Source organism: Marmota monax, unplaced genomic scaffold (assembly GCF_021218885.2).
Source record: "Marmota monax isolate L192 unplaced genomic scaffold, Marmota_monax_Labrador192_F-V1.1 WCK01_AAM20220418_F8-fsc00015, whole genome shotgun sequence".
NCBI classification, from domain to species: domain Eukaryota; kingdom Metazoa; phylum Chordata; class Mammalia; order Rodentia; family Sciuridae; genus Marmota; species Marmota monax.
The window spans coordinates 12,021,151-12,037,974 of NW_026692194.1; the positions used below are offsets into that span (position 1 = coordinate 12,021,151).

The following is a 16,824-nucleotide window of genomic DNA, read 5'->3' on the forward strand; positions in this document are numbered from 1 at the left end:
GATAAAGGTTTATGCCAAATATAGGATTACCTCTTAAAGTTGTTTTAAGGGACTTTATTATAGTTTCCATAAGAAATGAGGTAGTTAGAGGATCTGTTAAGACCTTTCCAACTTAGCTCTCATGATTGTCTATTTAGCTCTCATGATTGTCTATTTAGGAAACATCATCCCCTTTCATTAAAATAAATGTCAACAGAATAAATAAATATGTGTTAGGTTGATATACACATTACACAAAATTATCTTTTCTCACTTCTAGGGGTTCCAATTTCATCTGCTGTTGCAGGTGTAGCAATAGGATTGGTCACCAAAAGCAATCCTGAGAAGGGTGAAATAGAAGATTATCGTTTGCTGACAGATATTCTGGCAAGTATATTCCCAGTTTTAAATATAAATACTTCAAAAATAGCATATGCTTAGAAGAATGCTGGTTCTCAAAGAATAGAGGTCAAGTGATTCTTACTTTTATCTTCTGTATATTGCCTTGGATTTTAAAGGATATGTTAAAAATATATATTACAGGATAGGTATCCATAATGACTTGCTTTAGGATAATTTGTAAATTAATTCTTACACATTTATTGTGAAAGGCATGATCTAAAAATAATGTTTCTGTTGAAAATATTTGTATCTTTAAAAAGCCACAAATTGGAAGCAGCAGTTAATATAGGAGACTTTTCTTTATGTTTAGTCTTAGAGGACATGGTTTACTTCTAAGGCTATGTTTTAAAATTCTTGTACAGTGACTATGGGTGAATTTTGTTTTTGTTTAAAATTTTTTCATAATTTCTTAAATTCGTAAAGGGAATTGAAGATTACAATGGAGACATGGATTTCAAAATAGCTGGTACTAATAAGGGAATAACTGCATTACAGGTATTTTTAAAACGTACTTTGTCTCATTTTTGTAAATTTAAATAATGTTATGAATCAGTGTTTTTATTCATTTATTTTTGGCCCTTCCATATTAGGCTGATATTAAATTACCTGGAATACCAATGAAAATTGTAATGGAAGCCATTCAGCAAGCATCAGGTAAGCCAGTGTCTAGTCAACTGGAACAATAATTTTCATTAGACTTATTATAAGATATTTCCTTTAAAAAATGGAATTTCAGCCAGACATCATGGTGCACACCTGTAATCCCAGCTGACAACTTAGTGACACCCTGTCACAAAATAAAGAGTAACAGGCTGGGGTTATAGCTCAGTGGCAAAGTGTCCCTGGGTTCAATCCCAAGTACCAATTTAAAAAAATACAAACAAATGTAAATATATGGAATTTCATATGGCTAGGGATATAATTCAATGGTAGAGTGCTTGCCTAGTATGCGTGAGATGCTGGGTTTGACCACTAGCATGGCCAAAAATAAAAATGAATTTTATATGATTTAACTGGGATCAAGAAGTATTAATTATTGAGCACATGACTAATCATCCAAGAAAGAGACCAGAGAAATTTTGATTTTCAGCAATTAAGCATCTAAGATAGACTTTATAAAGGACGGAATATGAGTGAATCTTTAAAATAATTATGATATGGAGAGCTTTGATTATTAGGCTAAAGAGTTTGAATTTTATTCCATAAAAACTAAGAGTGAGCTAGGCAGGGTGTTGCATAACTGTAATCCCAGCTATTCATGAGACTGAGACAGGAGGATCACAATGTTCAAGGCCATCCTGGGCAATTCAGTGAGACCCTATCTCAAAATAGGGAGGAATAAAGGAAAAGTACTGGGGATATAGCTCTGTGATAGAGTGCTTGCCTAGAATGTTCAAGACCCTGAGTTTCATCTCCAGTAGGGAGTAGGGTGGGGCAGGGCCACGGGACTCCCGAATGCAGCTATTTCGGGTCCCACGTTATGTAGTTGTAACCTTTATTGTGTCTTTATCTTTCTAGTGGCAAAGAAAGAGATACTACAGATTATGAACAAAACTATTTCAAAACCTCGAGCATCTAGAAAAGAAAATGGACCTGTTGTAGGTAATACATTAAAATTATCACTAATGTCACACCATGCACAGTGCTACACACCTATTATTCCAGTGGTTCAGGAGGCTGAGGCCAGAGGATCTCAAGTTCCAGGCCAGACAGTGCAACTTATCAAGACCCTCTCTTGGGGGGCTGGGGAGGTGGCTCATGCGGTAGCGCGCTCACCTGGCAAGCGTGTGGCCCGGGTTCAATCCTCAGCACCACATACAAACAAGGATGTTGTGTCTGCCGAAAACTAAAAAATAAATATAAAAAAATTTCTCTCTCTCTCTCCCCTCTCTCTCTCTCTCTCTCTCTCTCTCTCTCTCTCTCTCTCTCTTAAAAAAAAAAAAAAACCCTCTCTTGGAAAAAAAAAAAAGACTGAGAATGTATCTCAGTGAATGAAGGGCTCCTGGGATCAGCCCTTAGTACAAACAGTCAAAAAAACAAATGAATACTGATTTCACCATAACAAACATTAGTATGTGAAAGTATATTATAGGTTTTTAATTTTTTTTACCCCATACACAAAATAAAAATATTCAAAGTACTTTTATTGCTAAAATACTTTAGAAGTGTTTTGAATATTTTCACCATGGAGGATAAATACCTAAAATATTTAGGTATATGTTTACCCTTATTTCAACATTACACTATGTGTATAGAAACATCACATTGTAGCCCATAAACATGTATAATTTTTTTGTTTTTATGTATCAATTAAAAAATAAAAGAAAAATACTTTATTTTAACCTAGGGGGTACTCCTAGACATTTTTAATCAAGTAACATTGTCTTTCTGTTTCATAATTAAATATTTCTACATGTTTTAGGTTCATTTATGTATTTATCTGTATTGCATTTCAGAAACTGTTCAGGTTCCATTATCAAAACGAGCAAGATTTGTTGGACCAGGTGGATATCATTTAAAAAAACTTCAAGCTGAAACAGGTGAGATTTTATTTAATCTAATAAAACAGGTGGGTTTTATTAAATGCTGGATATGTAGTTTTGCTATTTTATCTTTACTATGTTGTTCCGAAAATATATATATTTGAAAAACAAAGAGAAAGACCAGGAGAGAAGGATTTCATGTCTTTTCTGTGAGTTTTTTGTGTGCCTCAGTAAATGTTTAATTCTTAACTATATTCAAGAAGGGTAGTCAAGCATTCATCAAGGTTTTTTGGCAACATTTTTAAATGGATTGTTCCTGAATAATTTTTAGTGTTTCCCTTTAGTGAAGTTATGTTTGAATTTTTTATTACTAATTTTGCTTAGTTTTATTTACACTCTTTTTATTTTAAAGTATATGTAGAAATAGTTATGCCTTAATTTGTTTCTTCTGAAAACAGTGTTTAGGTTTCCTAATACTTAGCAGCTTTGAGGTTATTGAAGAAGGATAAGAAGCAAAGTTGTCATAGCTAGTTGTTGAGAATGAGAAACTGACATGATTTTGTTCCTCATTCATCTGTTCACTCTACAGGATAAGAGGAAGAGAGACAAAAAGGTGAGGAAGGATTCTAGTATAGTTTCTAGTCATAATTAAGAGAATAAAACAAGAGCCTCAAAAATTAGCCCTGATATGATAGGACATTAGTTCTCTATTTTATCCCCAGGACCTAATATAATGCCAGATATATAGCAGGTGTGCAGTATATATGTGTTGATGAATTGATCCCTTCCCAAAGCAATGATTACACTGAATAAACCTGCCCAGCTGCCCCTCTTTGCTCTCCTAGTGACTTTCAGACTAGTCTCCATGATTTTTTTTTTTTTGGATGCTGGGAACTAAACTATCTTTTTAAAAGGTGTAACTATTAATCAGTTGGATGAAGAAACATTTTCTGTATTTGCACCAACACCCAGTGCAATGCATGAAGCAAAAGAATTCATTAGTGAAATCTGCAAAGATGATGTAAGTATAGATCTTATACTAATTGCTTTATCTTCTTTTTGTTTGTTTTCTTTGTGAATCTTATGGCTTTTTTTTTTTTTTTTTAATTCACAGCAAGAGCAACAATTAGAGTTTGGAGCAGTTTATACTGCCACAATAACTGAAATCAGGTACTACCAACTAATACACTACACTGGGTTTTCAAAGATTTCAAGTCCAGGTTAACTTCACATTTGTTTTATTTACTTTGAAAATATAAAGTGTTTGGATTATATGTCAATTGCCATATAATCAGTAATATTTTTTAAGTTGTACTGTATTTTATTTTCTATGCCAGTTTGTAGATTTTCAAGTGATAGGTTCTTCTGAGTTTTTTTCTTTAACCAAATTTTCTACCATTTTAATTTTTCCAGTAACAATAAATAGGCCCAAAACACAAAAATCAATATTTTCTTTTTGTTATTGTTGGCCTGTTTTAAAAAAAAAAAAAATGTTTTTCTTTTTTTGAGGCAGGTTCTTGCTAACTTTCCCAGGTTGGCCTTCAACTTGTGATACTCCTGCCACACCCTCTGAAGGAGCTGGAATTACAGGCATGCAGTTACCATACCCAGCAGTTGGCTAAACAGCAGTTAAAGAGTACTACTTACTGTTTAATATATACATTTTTAAAAGCCAATTTCAACTTCAAAAGCATTTTTAACTAGCTAAAATAATCCCAGAATTCCTTTTTTTTTTTTAAAGAAATTACCAAGGTAGCAGGAATGTTTAAAACTATTTAAAATGAATAAAGGCAGTGGGATAATTTGTTTAATATTGCAGATAAAAAATAAGAAATAGGATGGCTTAGCTTAATAGATTAAAGCAAAGAAAGAGAGCTTTATTAATTAAATAATTTTTCTATTTTATGTAACCCCTTTCTTAAATCACTTCTAATAGGTTAATATTCTATACTATTTTAAAATATTGAATGTCATTTCAAAAAAATTTGGAAGTTACAAAAGAGATATAGGTAAATATACTAAAAGCTTTTTCTTTTGATGACAAGTATTAGTATATTTTCAGTTGAAAAATACCTGTTTTAGGTAATCATAATTTTTATAATTATATACTGGTGTGGGCTTTTGTTTTGTTTTGTTACTTTTTCCGTCTATGAAAACATAATAAGTTTTGTCAGTAGATACACTTATTGTTTTAACCAGGCTTATTCCCTTCTTGTAGAGACACTGGAGTAATGGTAAAACTATATCCAAATATGACTGCTGTGCTTCTTCATAACACACAACTTGATCAACGAAAGGTAAAAATACAGATTTGATTATTTTTATTGCCTGAATATAACCATGTTGAAATTACTTGGATCAGTTGGGTATTTGGTGGTGCACACCTCTAATTCCATTGGTGGGAGAGGCTGAGGCAGGATGATCACAAGTTCAAAGCCAGTCTCATCTAAATAGCGAGGCCCTTAGCAATTTAGCGAAACCCTGACTCAAAGTTAAAAAACAAAAGGGCTGGGGTTGTGGCTCGGTGATTAAGTGTCCCTGGTTCAATTCCTGGACCAAAAAAAAAGAAATTACTTGGATTGGTGAGAATTGTACACTTTCTTGATTGCTAGTTTAAGTACAGAAAACAAAAATGGCAGAGATACTGCTGACAAAAGATTTTACATTGTTTAGCACAGATGTTTATGTTTCTCCTAAGCATTTTAAGGTTGAATAACATCTGGAACTAGCACATAGCAGTGACTGAAAATATCTACATGTAACTATGATTTCTCAATTTTCTACTGACCAACCAATGATGGGAATCTAATTCTTGAAATGTTTTAAATTCATTAATCTTAATTATAATTCAGACATCTGACAGACTGACTACTCAATGAAAATACAGGGGTCAGAGAATAATAAGTGTCTCCATTTTACCATATATTAAAATATAAAGCTACAGAGAATAAAAGAAAATATTTTTTGGCCCAGGATTAGAGAATCTATACAAAAAAAAAAGAGAGAGAGAGAGAGACCAAAAAATAAACCCAGTTATATACATAGGTCCATAATACATGCTTAAAGTTGCATTTTTACTAAATGAAGAAATAAAAATTGCTGGGTGCAACAGTACACATCTATAATCTCAGCAACTCTGAAGGCCCCAAGGAGGATCATAAGTTCAAGGCCAGCCTCAGCAACTTAGTGGGACCCTGTCTCAAATTTTAAAAAATGAGAAGGACTGGGAATGTAACTCAGTGATTAAGTGCCCCTGAGTTCAATCCCCAGTACAAAAAAAAAAAAGAAGAAGAAGAAAGAAAGAAATACAAATTATTCAATTTTCACTGTATATAATTGGTTATCATAGTAGGATCTTCAGTCATTTTTATACCAAAATTCCATCTAAATTAAACAGCTAAATTTTCTAAAGAGATGGTAGGAATAAGAAATAAAATTTTGGAGGAGGGAGACTCTAGAAGAAAGTAAGAATGTTTTGGTATTTGTGCTGAGGAACCCTTTCTCATTGTATCAAAGGTAAAAATGTAAATAAATTGATAAGAATTTAACTGCAATTTTTTAATTTAATTGTATGGCAAAAATCACAATAATGAAAGACAAACAGCAACCTATGGGAATGTGCTTGTAACATAGGACGGGCTGAATATACACAAGTTTTATAGATCATTTAAAAATGAATATCAATAGAAAAATGAGCAAAGAATATGGGCAGGCTTTTTGATTTTCATTTGGCGTTTTGTTTATTTTTTATTTTTTTGGTGCTAGGGATTGAACCCAGGGACTCCTACATGCCAAGCATGTACTCATGCTACTGATCTATAGCCCTAACCCCAGGCTTTTTTCCCCCCTTTTCTCAAACCAATCATAGTATTCTATATCAATAATAATTTTTTTAAATTCAATAAAATCAATATATTTTTAACTTTCAAGTAGTTGGAAATTTCTAGTGTGGGTAAGAGAAAAGAAGGATATTCTCTAGACCGTTATTAAGGGACAATTTTGTGACACACTTTGGGGAATGTTTGGTAAATGTCTCTGATCCCACAAGTTCCATATGTAGGACTTTATTCTCAGAAGATAATTAGAGTAGATAATTAAATGATCAGTGCAACATTAAAACTTTGGGGGTTTTCCTCAACTTTTTTTTTTTTTTTTTTTTTTTTTTTTTTTTTGTACTAGGAATTGAACCCAGGGTAGCTTAACCAGTGAGCTACATTCTCAGTCCTTTTTTAATTTTTTTACTTTAAGACAAGGTCTTGCTAAGTTGCTGAGGCTGGCTTTGAACTTGCAATCCTCCTGCCTCAGCCACCCAAGTTGCTGTGATTACAGGCATGCCCCACCACACCTGTCTCAACTTTTTATTTCGAAAAAGTTTAAACCTGCTGCAAAGTTGAAAGAATAATACACTCAACACTCATATACCTTTCACCTAAATCTATCAGTAATTCATATTTTTGATGTTGGGAATTTATAAGAAATTAAATGATTATCTTTAAGGGATTGATTAAATAAATTATATAGTTTGGATACTCCTGTAATGCTTCATTTATTGATATGAAAAGGCATTCTTAACGTATTATTGAATGAAAAAAGGCCCATTTTTATAAAAGCAATACAGTAGACATTTGAAGGGATACTCGTTGGAATGTTAGCAGTAGTTATCTGCAGGTAGAAGGATTTTGGATGATTTTAAATTTCTTCTCAGTACCACTATGTTACTTTAATTTTGTAATTAATAAATTTAGGGGGTGGAGGCAGAGTACTGGGGATTCCAGATTTGGGGGGCAGAGGCATAATACTGGGGATTGGGCCAAGGTCTCACATATATAGCCAAGTGTTATATCATTCAGCTACATCTCTAGCCTTTTTATTTTTGAGACACAATCTCAATTTGCAATCCTCCTGTCTCATTCTCCCACATAGCTGAATTTATAAGTGTGCGTCACCATTCCCAACTAACAGATTTTATAATCAGAAAACAATAAAGCTTTTGTCCACTTGAGGAAAAAAAAAATGTATTATAACATGGTGTTTTTGGTTTTGTTTCTTTTTTTCAGATTAAACATCCCACTGCCCTAGGATTAGAAGTTGGCCAAGAAATTCAGGTACCTATGTTCAAACTTTTAGCCTTAAAGTTCTAAATTATACTTGAAGTTTTAATTATCATTTTCAAGAAGTAAGTTGAAAGAATAAAATTAACATCTATGATGTATATTATTTATATGTAGTCTTCTTTTTTAACCTCAGGGTTGCTTTATATAGATTCATTAAGGATTTAGGACACAGTTTTTACCCTCAAGAAACTGATAGCTAAGCAAAAACAGCTATCTTTAGAGCTTTTAAAAAATACATGAAACCTGTTGTGGTAGTACACACCTGTAATCCCAGCAATTTAGGAGACTGAGGCAGGAGGATTACAAGATCAAAGAGACCCTCAACAACTTAATGAGACCCTGTCTCAAAATTTAAAAAAAAAAAGGACTGTGAATGGTGGATGTAGCTTAGTGATAAAGTGCTCCTGGGTTCAATCCCCAGTACCAAAAAAGAGAGAGAGCATGAGCACATTGGTTATGCAGGCTCAGTGGTTTGGGGAAAGACATAAAAATCTCATCATTTACCTTATTGGAAACCTTGACTGTGATTTTTGAGGAGTTGAGACTCTGTTTCTCCACCACTTTGAGCTTGATAAGAGCTATGTTGTTCAAGTCTACAATGCTGATAGTAAAATTGACTTTTTTTTTAGTCCTTTTAGTTGATGAAAGAAGTCATTGCTGATCTGGGTTTTTTGGCTGCACCACATTGTGTTCCAGTTATACCTAATACCCATGACCTGAGTAACTAAGGCCACGAGTTTATTCCTGATCTATAATCCCTTTGTTCATGGAGCCTCTAGGGAAAGAAGGAGAACTAAAACATATCTCGATTTAAAGTTTTGGTTTTTTTTTTACATCAGGATGGACTTTAAAATTTCTACATTCCCCCTAACTTCCATTTTCCACAGTGAAGCCAAATAAACTCCAGTGTGATAGTTTCCTGAGCAGTAATGAAAATCTGAGCACGACCTAGTATAGTTTGTAGCACAAATAGGTACAGAAAGCCTTGTCAAGAATCACTGTGGCTTTTACTGGTCTTCTAGGATGGAGACTCAGAGACACTAAAAAGGGACAGATGATTTAACAAAAGGTTATAATCAGACAACTAAATGCCTTCTTTCCTTTTTTATAATAATTACCTAACCAAGTTGTATTTATTGAGCATATACCTCTTCATAGCACTGAGCTGTGCTTTCAGTGAATAAGTAAAAACATTAATAATTGCTTTATTTAGATCATATGTGTTTAATTTTGAAGGTCATTCAATGTGCTATAACTTTTAAAAAAGTAAATTTTTTTAACACAGGTGAAATACTTTGGTCGTGATCCAGCTGATGGAAGAATGAGGCTTTCTCGTAAAGTGCTTCAGTCTCCAGCTACAAATGTTGTCAAAACTCTAAATGACAGAAGCAGTATTGTAATGGGAGAACCTATTTCACAAACATCATCTAATTCTTCCCAGTGATTTTTTTTTTAAAGAATTCTAGGGTGATATTATATATAGCAAAATTTTAGTATTCTAATGTGTAGACTTATATATAGTATAAATATATTCTAATCATTTGTATTAAAATGCTCACATGTGCCATTTTTTATTACAAGAATAACATGTTTTTATTTATAATATAAACCAATAAATATTTATTACTAAAAGTAAACCATGCAGGGTGCAGTGGCACATGCCTATAATCCCAGTGACCTGGGAGGCTTAGGCAGGAGGACCATAAGTTTGAGGCCAGACTAAGAACTTAGCAATACCCTGTCTCAAAAAGAGCTGGTGTAGATCAATGGTATATATTGCTGGATTCAATTAATTAATTAATGGCAAACCATTTATATACATTTTAGGGAAGATTACCCTTTTGTTCCTATTATTATGAAATACCTGAAAAGCTTAGAAATAATAGATCACTATGCTGTCATTATGGATCTCTGCCTATATATCTTATTATTCTTCTTTATATATAGTAAAAGTTTTCACTTAGTCATATTAGGGCTTACCTTTTTGCCTAACAGCTTTTCTTGCCTACAACTATTTCACAAACTGGAACTTTCTATTTTGTTGGAAATAAGCAGGACCTATTTTTTCCAAGTAATTACTAGATATATGAAGGAGTTTAGGGATGGGGATGTAGCTCAGTGGTAAAGGGCCCCGGGTTCAATCCCCAGTACCAAAAAAAGAAAAAAGAAAAAAATGTGAAAACATATAACAAGAAGTGGAAAGGAGCTAAATTTGACCCATTTTTAATGATATGTTATTTTTCAAATTTGTCCCAAAAACATAAACATAGTGGAGTAATCTTAGAAATGGAACTTTCAGTAGAATGAGGGAATAAATTCTTCAAATTTAACCAAACAAAATACTTGTCAAATAGAACTAGATCGTTTATTAGTGTGTATTTTGCCAACATGGATATTCTTGACATAAAAGCTGATAGAATCATGATTTTCAGTTAATAAATAGTAATTTAAAATAATCAGATACGACAGTTATTGATGTAATTATTGTTCATTTCCATCACTTAAAGCATTATAATTTCAGAAAAAAAGTAAATGGTACATAGGAGTCATTTAGAATGTATCTTTTATAATCTTATAAAAAATAAATTTATAACTCAAGGTTAACTAGTTCATAAAATTTAGCTAGCCAAAGCAAAGATTTTTAAGATTTGTGTATTTATATATCTACTATGTTTAAAATAACATGTTAGGTAATTTTGATATTCTTTCTGAAATAGCAAAGATTAATTGAAAAAGATTAAAATTTGCCTTCTATATTTGATCGGCTGTTTTTGGTAATAGTGACAAAAATATTTTTATTCTCACTTTTGCTTTTTAAGATAATCCTTAATGGTAGAAATTCAGAATTATAATTTCTATTTTTCTTAAGTTTTCTGTTTTCTTTTTTAGAGGAGCACTTAACTGCTAAAAATTTAGAAAAATGAAACCAGTTCTTACTTAAGTGACTAATTTATAGTCACTCAAATTGAGTGCCCATCCTTATGCCGGCCTCTATGAATTTTGTTGATATGCACTCCATAAATTACTGTTTTTTTACAATTTTTGTGCAACCATTTTTTCTTTTCTTCCAGAATATGTTAAATTTCTAAATCTAAGATAGAAGTATGAATATCAGCCTATTTCCTGGTTCAGTTCAGCCAAGCATAGCATTCATTTATTCAACACTTATGTGCTAGGCACTATATTTTGTTCAGTGGGTGTGTCAGTTAGCAAAGCAGCTAAAGTTCCAGTGCTAACATTCTAGTGGCTGGAAACTGACAGAAAATAAATACACAATATGTGAAGTAGTGATAGGGGCTTTAAAGAAAACAATTGTGTAAGCGGGTAGAGCAATAAGAAGTTACTATTTTAGATAAAATGATCCTGAACAGCTTCTCTGAGTAGATAACATTGGAACAGAGATCCAAATAAAGTAAAGGAGAGACATATGCAGCTTTTTGGGAAAGAATTTCAGATAGAGGCTTTAACAACTTCATTTTCAGTTGGTATTGTAAATTTAAAAGATAGAACAGCCAGACACAGTGGTGCACACCTATAATCCTAAGGACTTGGGAGGACTGAGGCAGGAAGATCACAAGTTTGAGGCCAGCCTCAGCAATTTGACAAGAACTTCAGCAACTTAGCAAGACCCTGTCTCAAAAAAATAAAAAGAGTTGGAGTTGTGCCTTAGTAGTAAAGAGCCCCTGGCTTTACCCCTCAGTACTGAAAACAACAACAACAATAATTTTTAAAAATAAAATAGCCTTTTCAAGCTGTAGCTCAGTGGTAGAGGGCTTGCCTATCATGTATGAAGCACTGGGTTCGATCATGAGCACCACATAAAAATAAATAAGTAAAATAAAGATATTGTGTCCATCTACAACCAGCCTTTTCATGTCTTCCTCACCCTACTCCCAGTACTGGAGATTGAACTCAGGGGCAGTCTACCCACTGAGCAATATCCCAATCCCTTTTTGTCTTTATTTTTTTATTTTGAGACAGGGTCTCATTAAGTTTCCCAGACTGGCCTTGAACTTGGAATCCTCCTGCCTCAGCCTCCCCAGAAGAGATACTACAGGTGTGCACCACTACACTCAACTACTTTTTATGCCTTAATCTTAAGAAATAAGAGGACATTGAAAGAAAAGTGACCACAACACTTGGAGCAACCAAGAGATCTTTATTGCAGCAGTGCAACAGAGGAGAAAAGAAAGAAAGAGAAGAGAGAGAGAGAGAAAGCAAGAGAGAGAGGAGCCCAGCAGGAGGGAGTTTTTATAGCCCAAATCTAAGGAGGTCTCTGGGTCTGCAAGCTGCCTTGTTGGCACAAAGGGTGTTACGTGTTTGGCCTTGAGCAAGGGGTTGAGTGTTCAGCCTTGAGCGGGGGCTTGGGCGTTTGGGCTTGAAGCAAATAGTTGATAAAGAACCAGACAGAGGGTTTGAGTGGCCAGGTCATCCTGCAGCTAACTTTGTTTGGCATGCCCTGCAGATAGCTTACTCAGCCTGTCCTGCACCTAACATTCCTCCCTTTTTGTTTTTCTAAATGACATGGGGGACAGCGTAAAGTCCTCTGGCTACTTCCTGCTTAATTCTGGGCAGCGTTGGGCCTAGAAGGGGAAGTGGAGGAATGTTCGTTCGGGGGACAGGTCTGAGAACATCAGGGCAGCCAAAAATAACACTCAGTGGCTATAGATAACTACTTTGGTAGGGGTAAAGTCCATAAAAGTTCCTTGAATCCACAAGTCCTTGATGGCATCAAACCAGTCCTGGGTGGAGGAGATTCTTGGTATCAGCCATTGGTCCTGTTGTAGGGACTCTAGGAAGTATCAGAGGTGGCTTGGTTGAATCCAGTAATGTTAAGGGTGACAACCCGATTGCAGCCAGTGGAAGGAAAATCACCTTGACCCATAAACTGAGAGTGGGTGGTGTCATCCTGGTGCCATGTTGCTTGGATGTTAAAGCGCCATCTGTGGTTGGGATAGAAACTTGAGAGATTAATGATTAGTAAAAGAAGACGAGGGAAATTTTGAGTTTGGTGGGCGTGGTGGAAGTCCAGGACTGGACATTTGGAACAGGTGCCTTTTTAAGGTGGGAGACTGCCGCAGCCGGCTGCAGCAAAGTAAATGGGGGAGGGGGGTGACGAGCAACTTGTGTACATTGATACAGCAGGAGTGGGAGCCGTTTATTGTAGGACAGGAGGGGTATATATACATTCCACACAGCTTATCTTAATTAACATAAACTAGATAGAGCAGTCAGCCAATAAGGAATCTCCACACTTAATGGCTCGCTGGCATTACTTCACAAACCACTCCCTCTGGCAAAATGCCAGGCGCCATCTTGACTTGTTTACAGATCCTAACAGGAGACATGGTACCAGGGGGAGTGTCTAAAAGCTTGGTCACCATTGGGTAGTTAAGTATGACTGTATGGGGTTCCGTCCATTGAGGTTCCAATGATTGAGAATGCAGTTCCTGAAGTAAGACTGAATCACCGAGTTGAAGAGAGTCCAATTCAGTTTGTGGTTGTGCTGGGATTGAAGCAATGAATGGCACAGGAAGGCACTGGTCTGCATGTTCCCTTAGGAGTTTGTTAGAAGTGTGAGATAGGGCAGGTAGGGCACAGGGGAGGAGGAGTGACTGTAAAGCTTTGGGTGGTTAAGAAAGGGCATCCATAGAATTGCTCAAAGGGGCTAAGGCCTGAGGGGGCCCTTGGGGCTGCCTGAATTCAGGTGAGGGCCAATGGCAGGAGATTGGGCCAGGAGAGCCTAAGTTCAATAGTAAGTTTAGGGAGATGATCTTTGAGAATGCCTTTAGGCCTCTCAACGTTACCCAAGGATTGGGGTTGGTGGGGGATGTGGAGCCTCCAAGTGATGTTGAGGCCTTTGGAGACTAGTTGAAAAACCTGAGAAGTGAAGGCTGGACCGTTGTCTGACTGGATGGAGGTGAGAAGTTCAAACCTGGGAATGATCCCCTCAGTGAGGATGGAGGCAATGGTGTCAGCAATTTCCCTGGATGTAGGGAAGGCATCTATCCAACCTGAAAAGTATCAACCAAAGTAAGTAGGTAGTGAAGCTTTTTGTGCTTGGGCACATGAGTGAAGTTGATCTACTAGTCTTTGCCTGGCTAGTGGCTCCTCATCTGATGTGTGGGGAGTTTAGGTTTGTTGCTTCCTTGTGGGGATACTGTAGAGCAGACTGAACAAGCAGAGTGGACCTGCTGGAGAGTAGTTCTCATTCCTAGAAAGTGAAAGAGGGATTGTAAAATCTGGAAAAGGGTCTAGAGAGGGTTTTATGTGGGGGCAGAGTCTCTGGAGTTAGAGGAGTTGGTCATGAGTCACAGGTCTCTGTCTTGGGCATCAGGGGCTGGTAGTCTTAAAGAAGTAATTGATTGGTTGGTGAATTTGTGTATCTGATCTTGCAGGAACTTCTGTAGGCAATTTAATAGACATGGTCCTATTAGGAGAAACATAAAGAGGACTAATAGGAGTCCTGTGAGGGGGAGGAGCCAAGGCTATACTTGACTGAACATTCCCTATGGAGCCTGTTGGCTTCTTTCATTACTCCTGGGAATGACTTTTTGGCTTAACTGTTTTTGGTAGGTGTTTAAGATAAGCTGGTCAAAATTGACTTTGTATCTATCTGTTGTTAAGAGTCAGCCAAGTTCCCATAGGGGTCACTCATGGGGGAACTTGAGAACAGCTTCTTAGTTCTGCTAGTGCCATTTGTGCTAGGATGGGTCCAGGTCTTGCTTGACCATGTGGCTTCCCTTGGAAGCATCAGGGATGTCTCCTGTCTCCAATGACCCTCCTACTCACAGCAAGTGCACTGATTGGCTTTTCATTCTCCAGTGGTCTCATTAATCAGGAGGTTATGTGGCCCAGAGTTGCAAAGCTCTTTAGAGAAGTTCCCTGTTCCCTGGATTTCAGACTGACTCAGAGGGTCAGAGCCAAATATTGGTTTTCATGGCCATTTTAATTTAAGTTTAAGTCTTGATCTTAAACATTCAGCAAAGTCAGTTTCACCTTAAATTAAGAGTACTAGGCTTTAGCTGAAGTTTGGCCTACTTTGGAGTCATTCTGACATGTAGTAAGATGGAAGGCATAGCCTTATCTCAGGTAAGCCAGGGCTCTTTATAAATCTTAGGTAAAGTGTTCTAGTATTGAAGCTGATCTTTGTTTTTAATATTATTTTATAAAGTTTACATATATTATTGTTCGAGATCATATGAATACTAGCTAACACAATATATTACATTTAAATTGTACCCGGTATATAGAACTTTATATTAATCTTATTGATAACAGGTCCAGTTATAGAAAATTAAATTATGTAAATAAATCTCCAATATGTTATTTTTATAAGCCTAAAATTACCATGCAACCTTTTGGAGAACACCAGCTTGATATAATTTTTTAAAGCTTCTATCTTAAAGACATATACCTGGAAAATATGAACACATTTAATATACAAAGAAGAGTAATAGTACCACAATTACATTGATGTTTTTATATTAATCAAGTTTAGCTCTTAAAGAAATAACATATTACAATATTGCAAAATAACAGTTGTTGTTTAACCATAGTTGTATAATGCTTATTAATTCCTTCAAGATTACTTGCTCAAAAAACTTACATATATAACATACACAGACCTTCTTTATCACTTACTTAAACCTATATAGCCAACGTACACAGACCTTCTTTATCACTTGCTTAAACCCTCTTATTTACTTAATCATAAAGACTCTCTTATCCAGAAACACATTTTCCTTCTATTAAATCCATACCTAGAACCTTCTAATTTCTCTTTCCCATCTGTTAATTCCTTCTTTATTCACACTTTGAACCAATCCTTGTAAATTTCTGAATTTAGGCAAATTATTCCATTTCAATAAGAGATATTTTGTTATTTGCACAATTAATCACATCTGTTTACTATTTCATGAAAACATGAGCAATGTTTAAATACATAGAATTATACTGTTGTAGGGACGGGCACCTAAGATAGCACCAAAGATAGGGAAACAGTCTTATTTAGTTGCAGCTAGATTTGGAGCGCACAGCTTCTGCCATAATCAATTAATCCCCTGAACCCCAAATTTAGATAGTTTCAGAATTTTGCACCTAGCATGTAAGGGGAGGGGCTCAGAAGTTCACAGTCTGCAGAAGTTCACAAAAAGCAGTTTTTTTTCCTCTCTGTTCTGGGCAAGTTAACCCTTCAAGGACACCTGGGAGGGGGAGGGCTTCTTCTTCCCTTTCCTCCCCCTGCCAGCTGTTACCATGGAGCCCAGTTAGTCTCCCTTATCTTAGAAATGTAGTCAGCACTGTGAAGCCCAGCTCAAGGCCAGAGGCTTTGTTTACATATTTTGTGAAAAACTAGTAAGGGGGTGTCCAGCACCTGGAGTGCTGATTTTTTTTAGCCAATGGCCAAGTAGAACAGGGCAACACAAAAAGAAGAAGTTTATCTACACTGAACTCTTTTGTAGAGATTCTTTTGCTGAAAGTCCTAAAATCAGCCATGGTGAATATTCTGGAGAAGGTTAGTTAAGACTTTTCTGTGGGCCTGGGTAGGGAGGGGGAAGATGGGAAGGCGGGGCTGAGAGCAGCTCCAGTGGATCTGAGAATGAAGAAGGAGATGTAAAAGAATAGTGGGAAAGGGGTTTGGGATTTTCCCTAGCAAGGAAAACTTGAGCAGTAGAACAGGTAGAGCAGAGGGGAAGACGGGAATGAATATCCCAAAAAGCCTATAAGGGACTTTAATTCGTAGTAACCTGTTTTCAGTGATGACAAAGCAACTTTAAAGGCCATTTTCACCAGATCTTGGATAGGGGTCTGAGGGCTCTCCTCGGCTCGTTTGAGCTTTCGGTTAG

General features: G+C 35.8%; 1 protein-coding gene across 2 annotated transcripts in view; it reads left to right on the top strand.

The window, feature by feature from the left end:
- Pnpt1 (polyribonucleotide nucleotidyltransferase 1) overlaps positions 1–10,734 on the top strand; it is a 45,770-nt gene extending 35,036 nt beyond the window's left edge. For both annotated transcript variants that reach the window (XM_046423712.2, XM_058573020.1), the window contains exons 19-28: positions 260–366; positions 805–876; positions 972–1,035; positions 1,900–1,983; positions 2,838–2,921; positions 3,779–3,885; positions 3,979–4,034; positions 5,083–5,161; positions 7,922–7,969; positions 9,264–10,734. In XM_046423712.2, coding sequence (XP_046279668.1) covers positions 260–366; positions 805–876; positions 972–1,035; positions 1,900–1,983; positions 2,838–2,921; positions 3,779–3,885; positions 3,979–4,034; positions 5,083–5,161; positions 7,922–7,969; positions 9,264–9,422 — 860 coding nt within the window. In that variant the 3' untranslated portion in view covers positions 9,423–10,734. The remainder of the gene's footprint in view (positions 1–259; positions 367–804; positions 877–971; positions 1,036–1,899; positions 1,984–2,837; positions 2,922–3,778; positions 3,886–3,978; positions 4,035–5,082; positions 5,162–7,921; positions 7,970–9,263) is intronic.
- Positions 10,735–16,824: the final 6,090 nt, after the last annotated feature.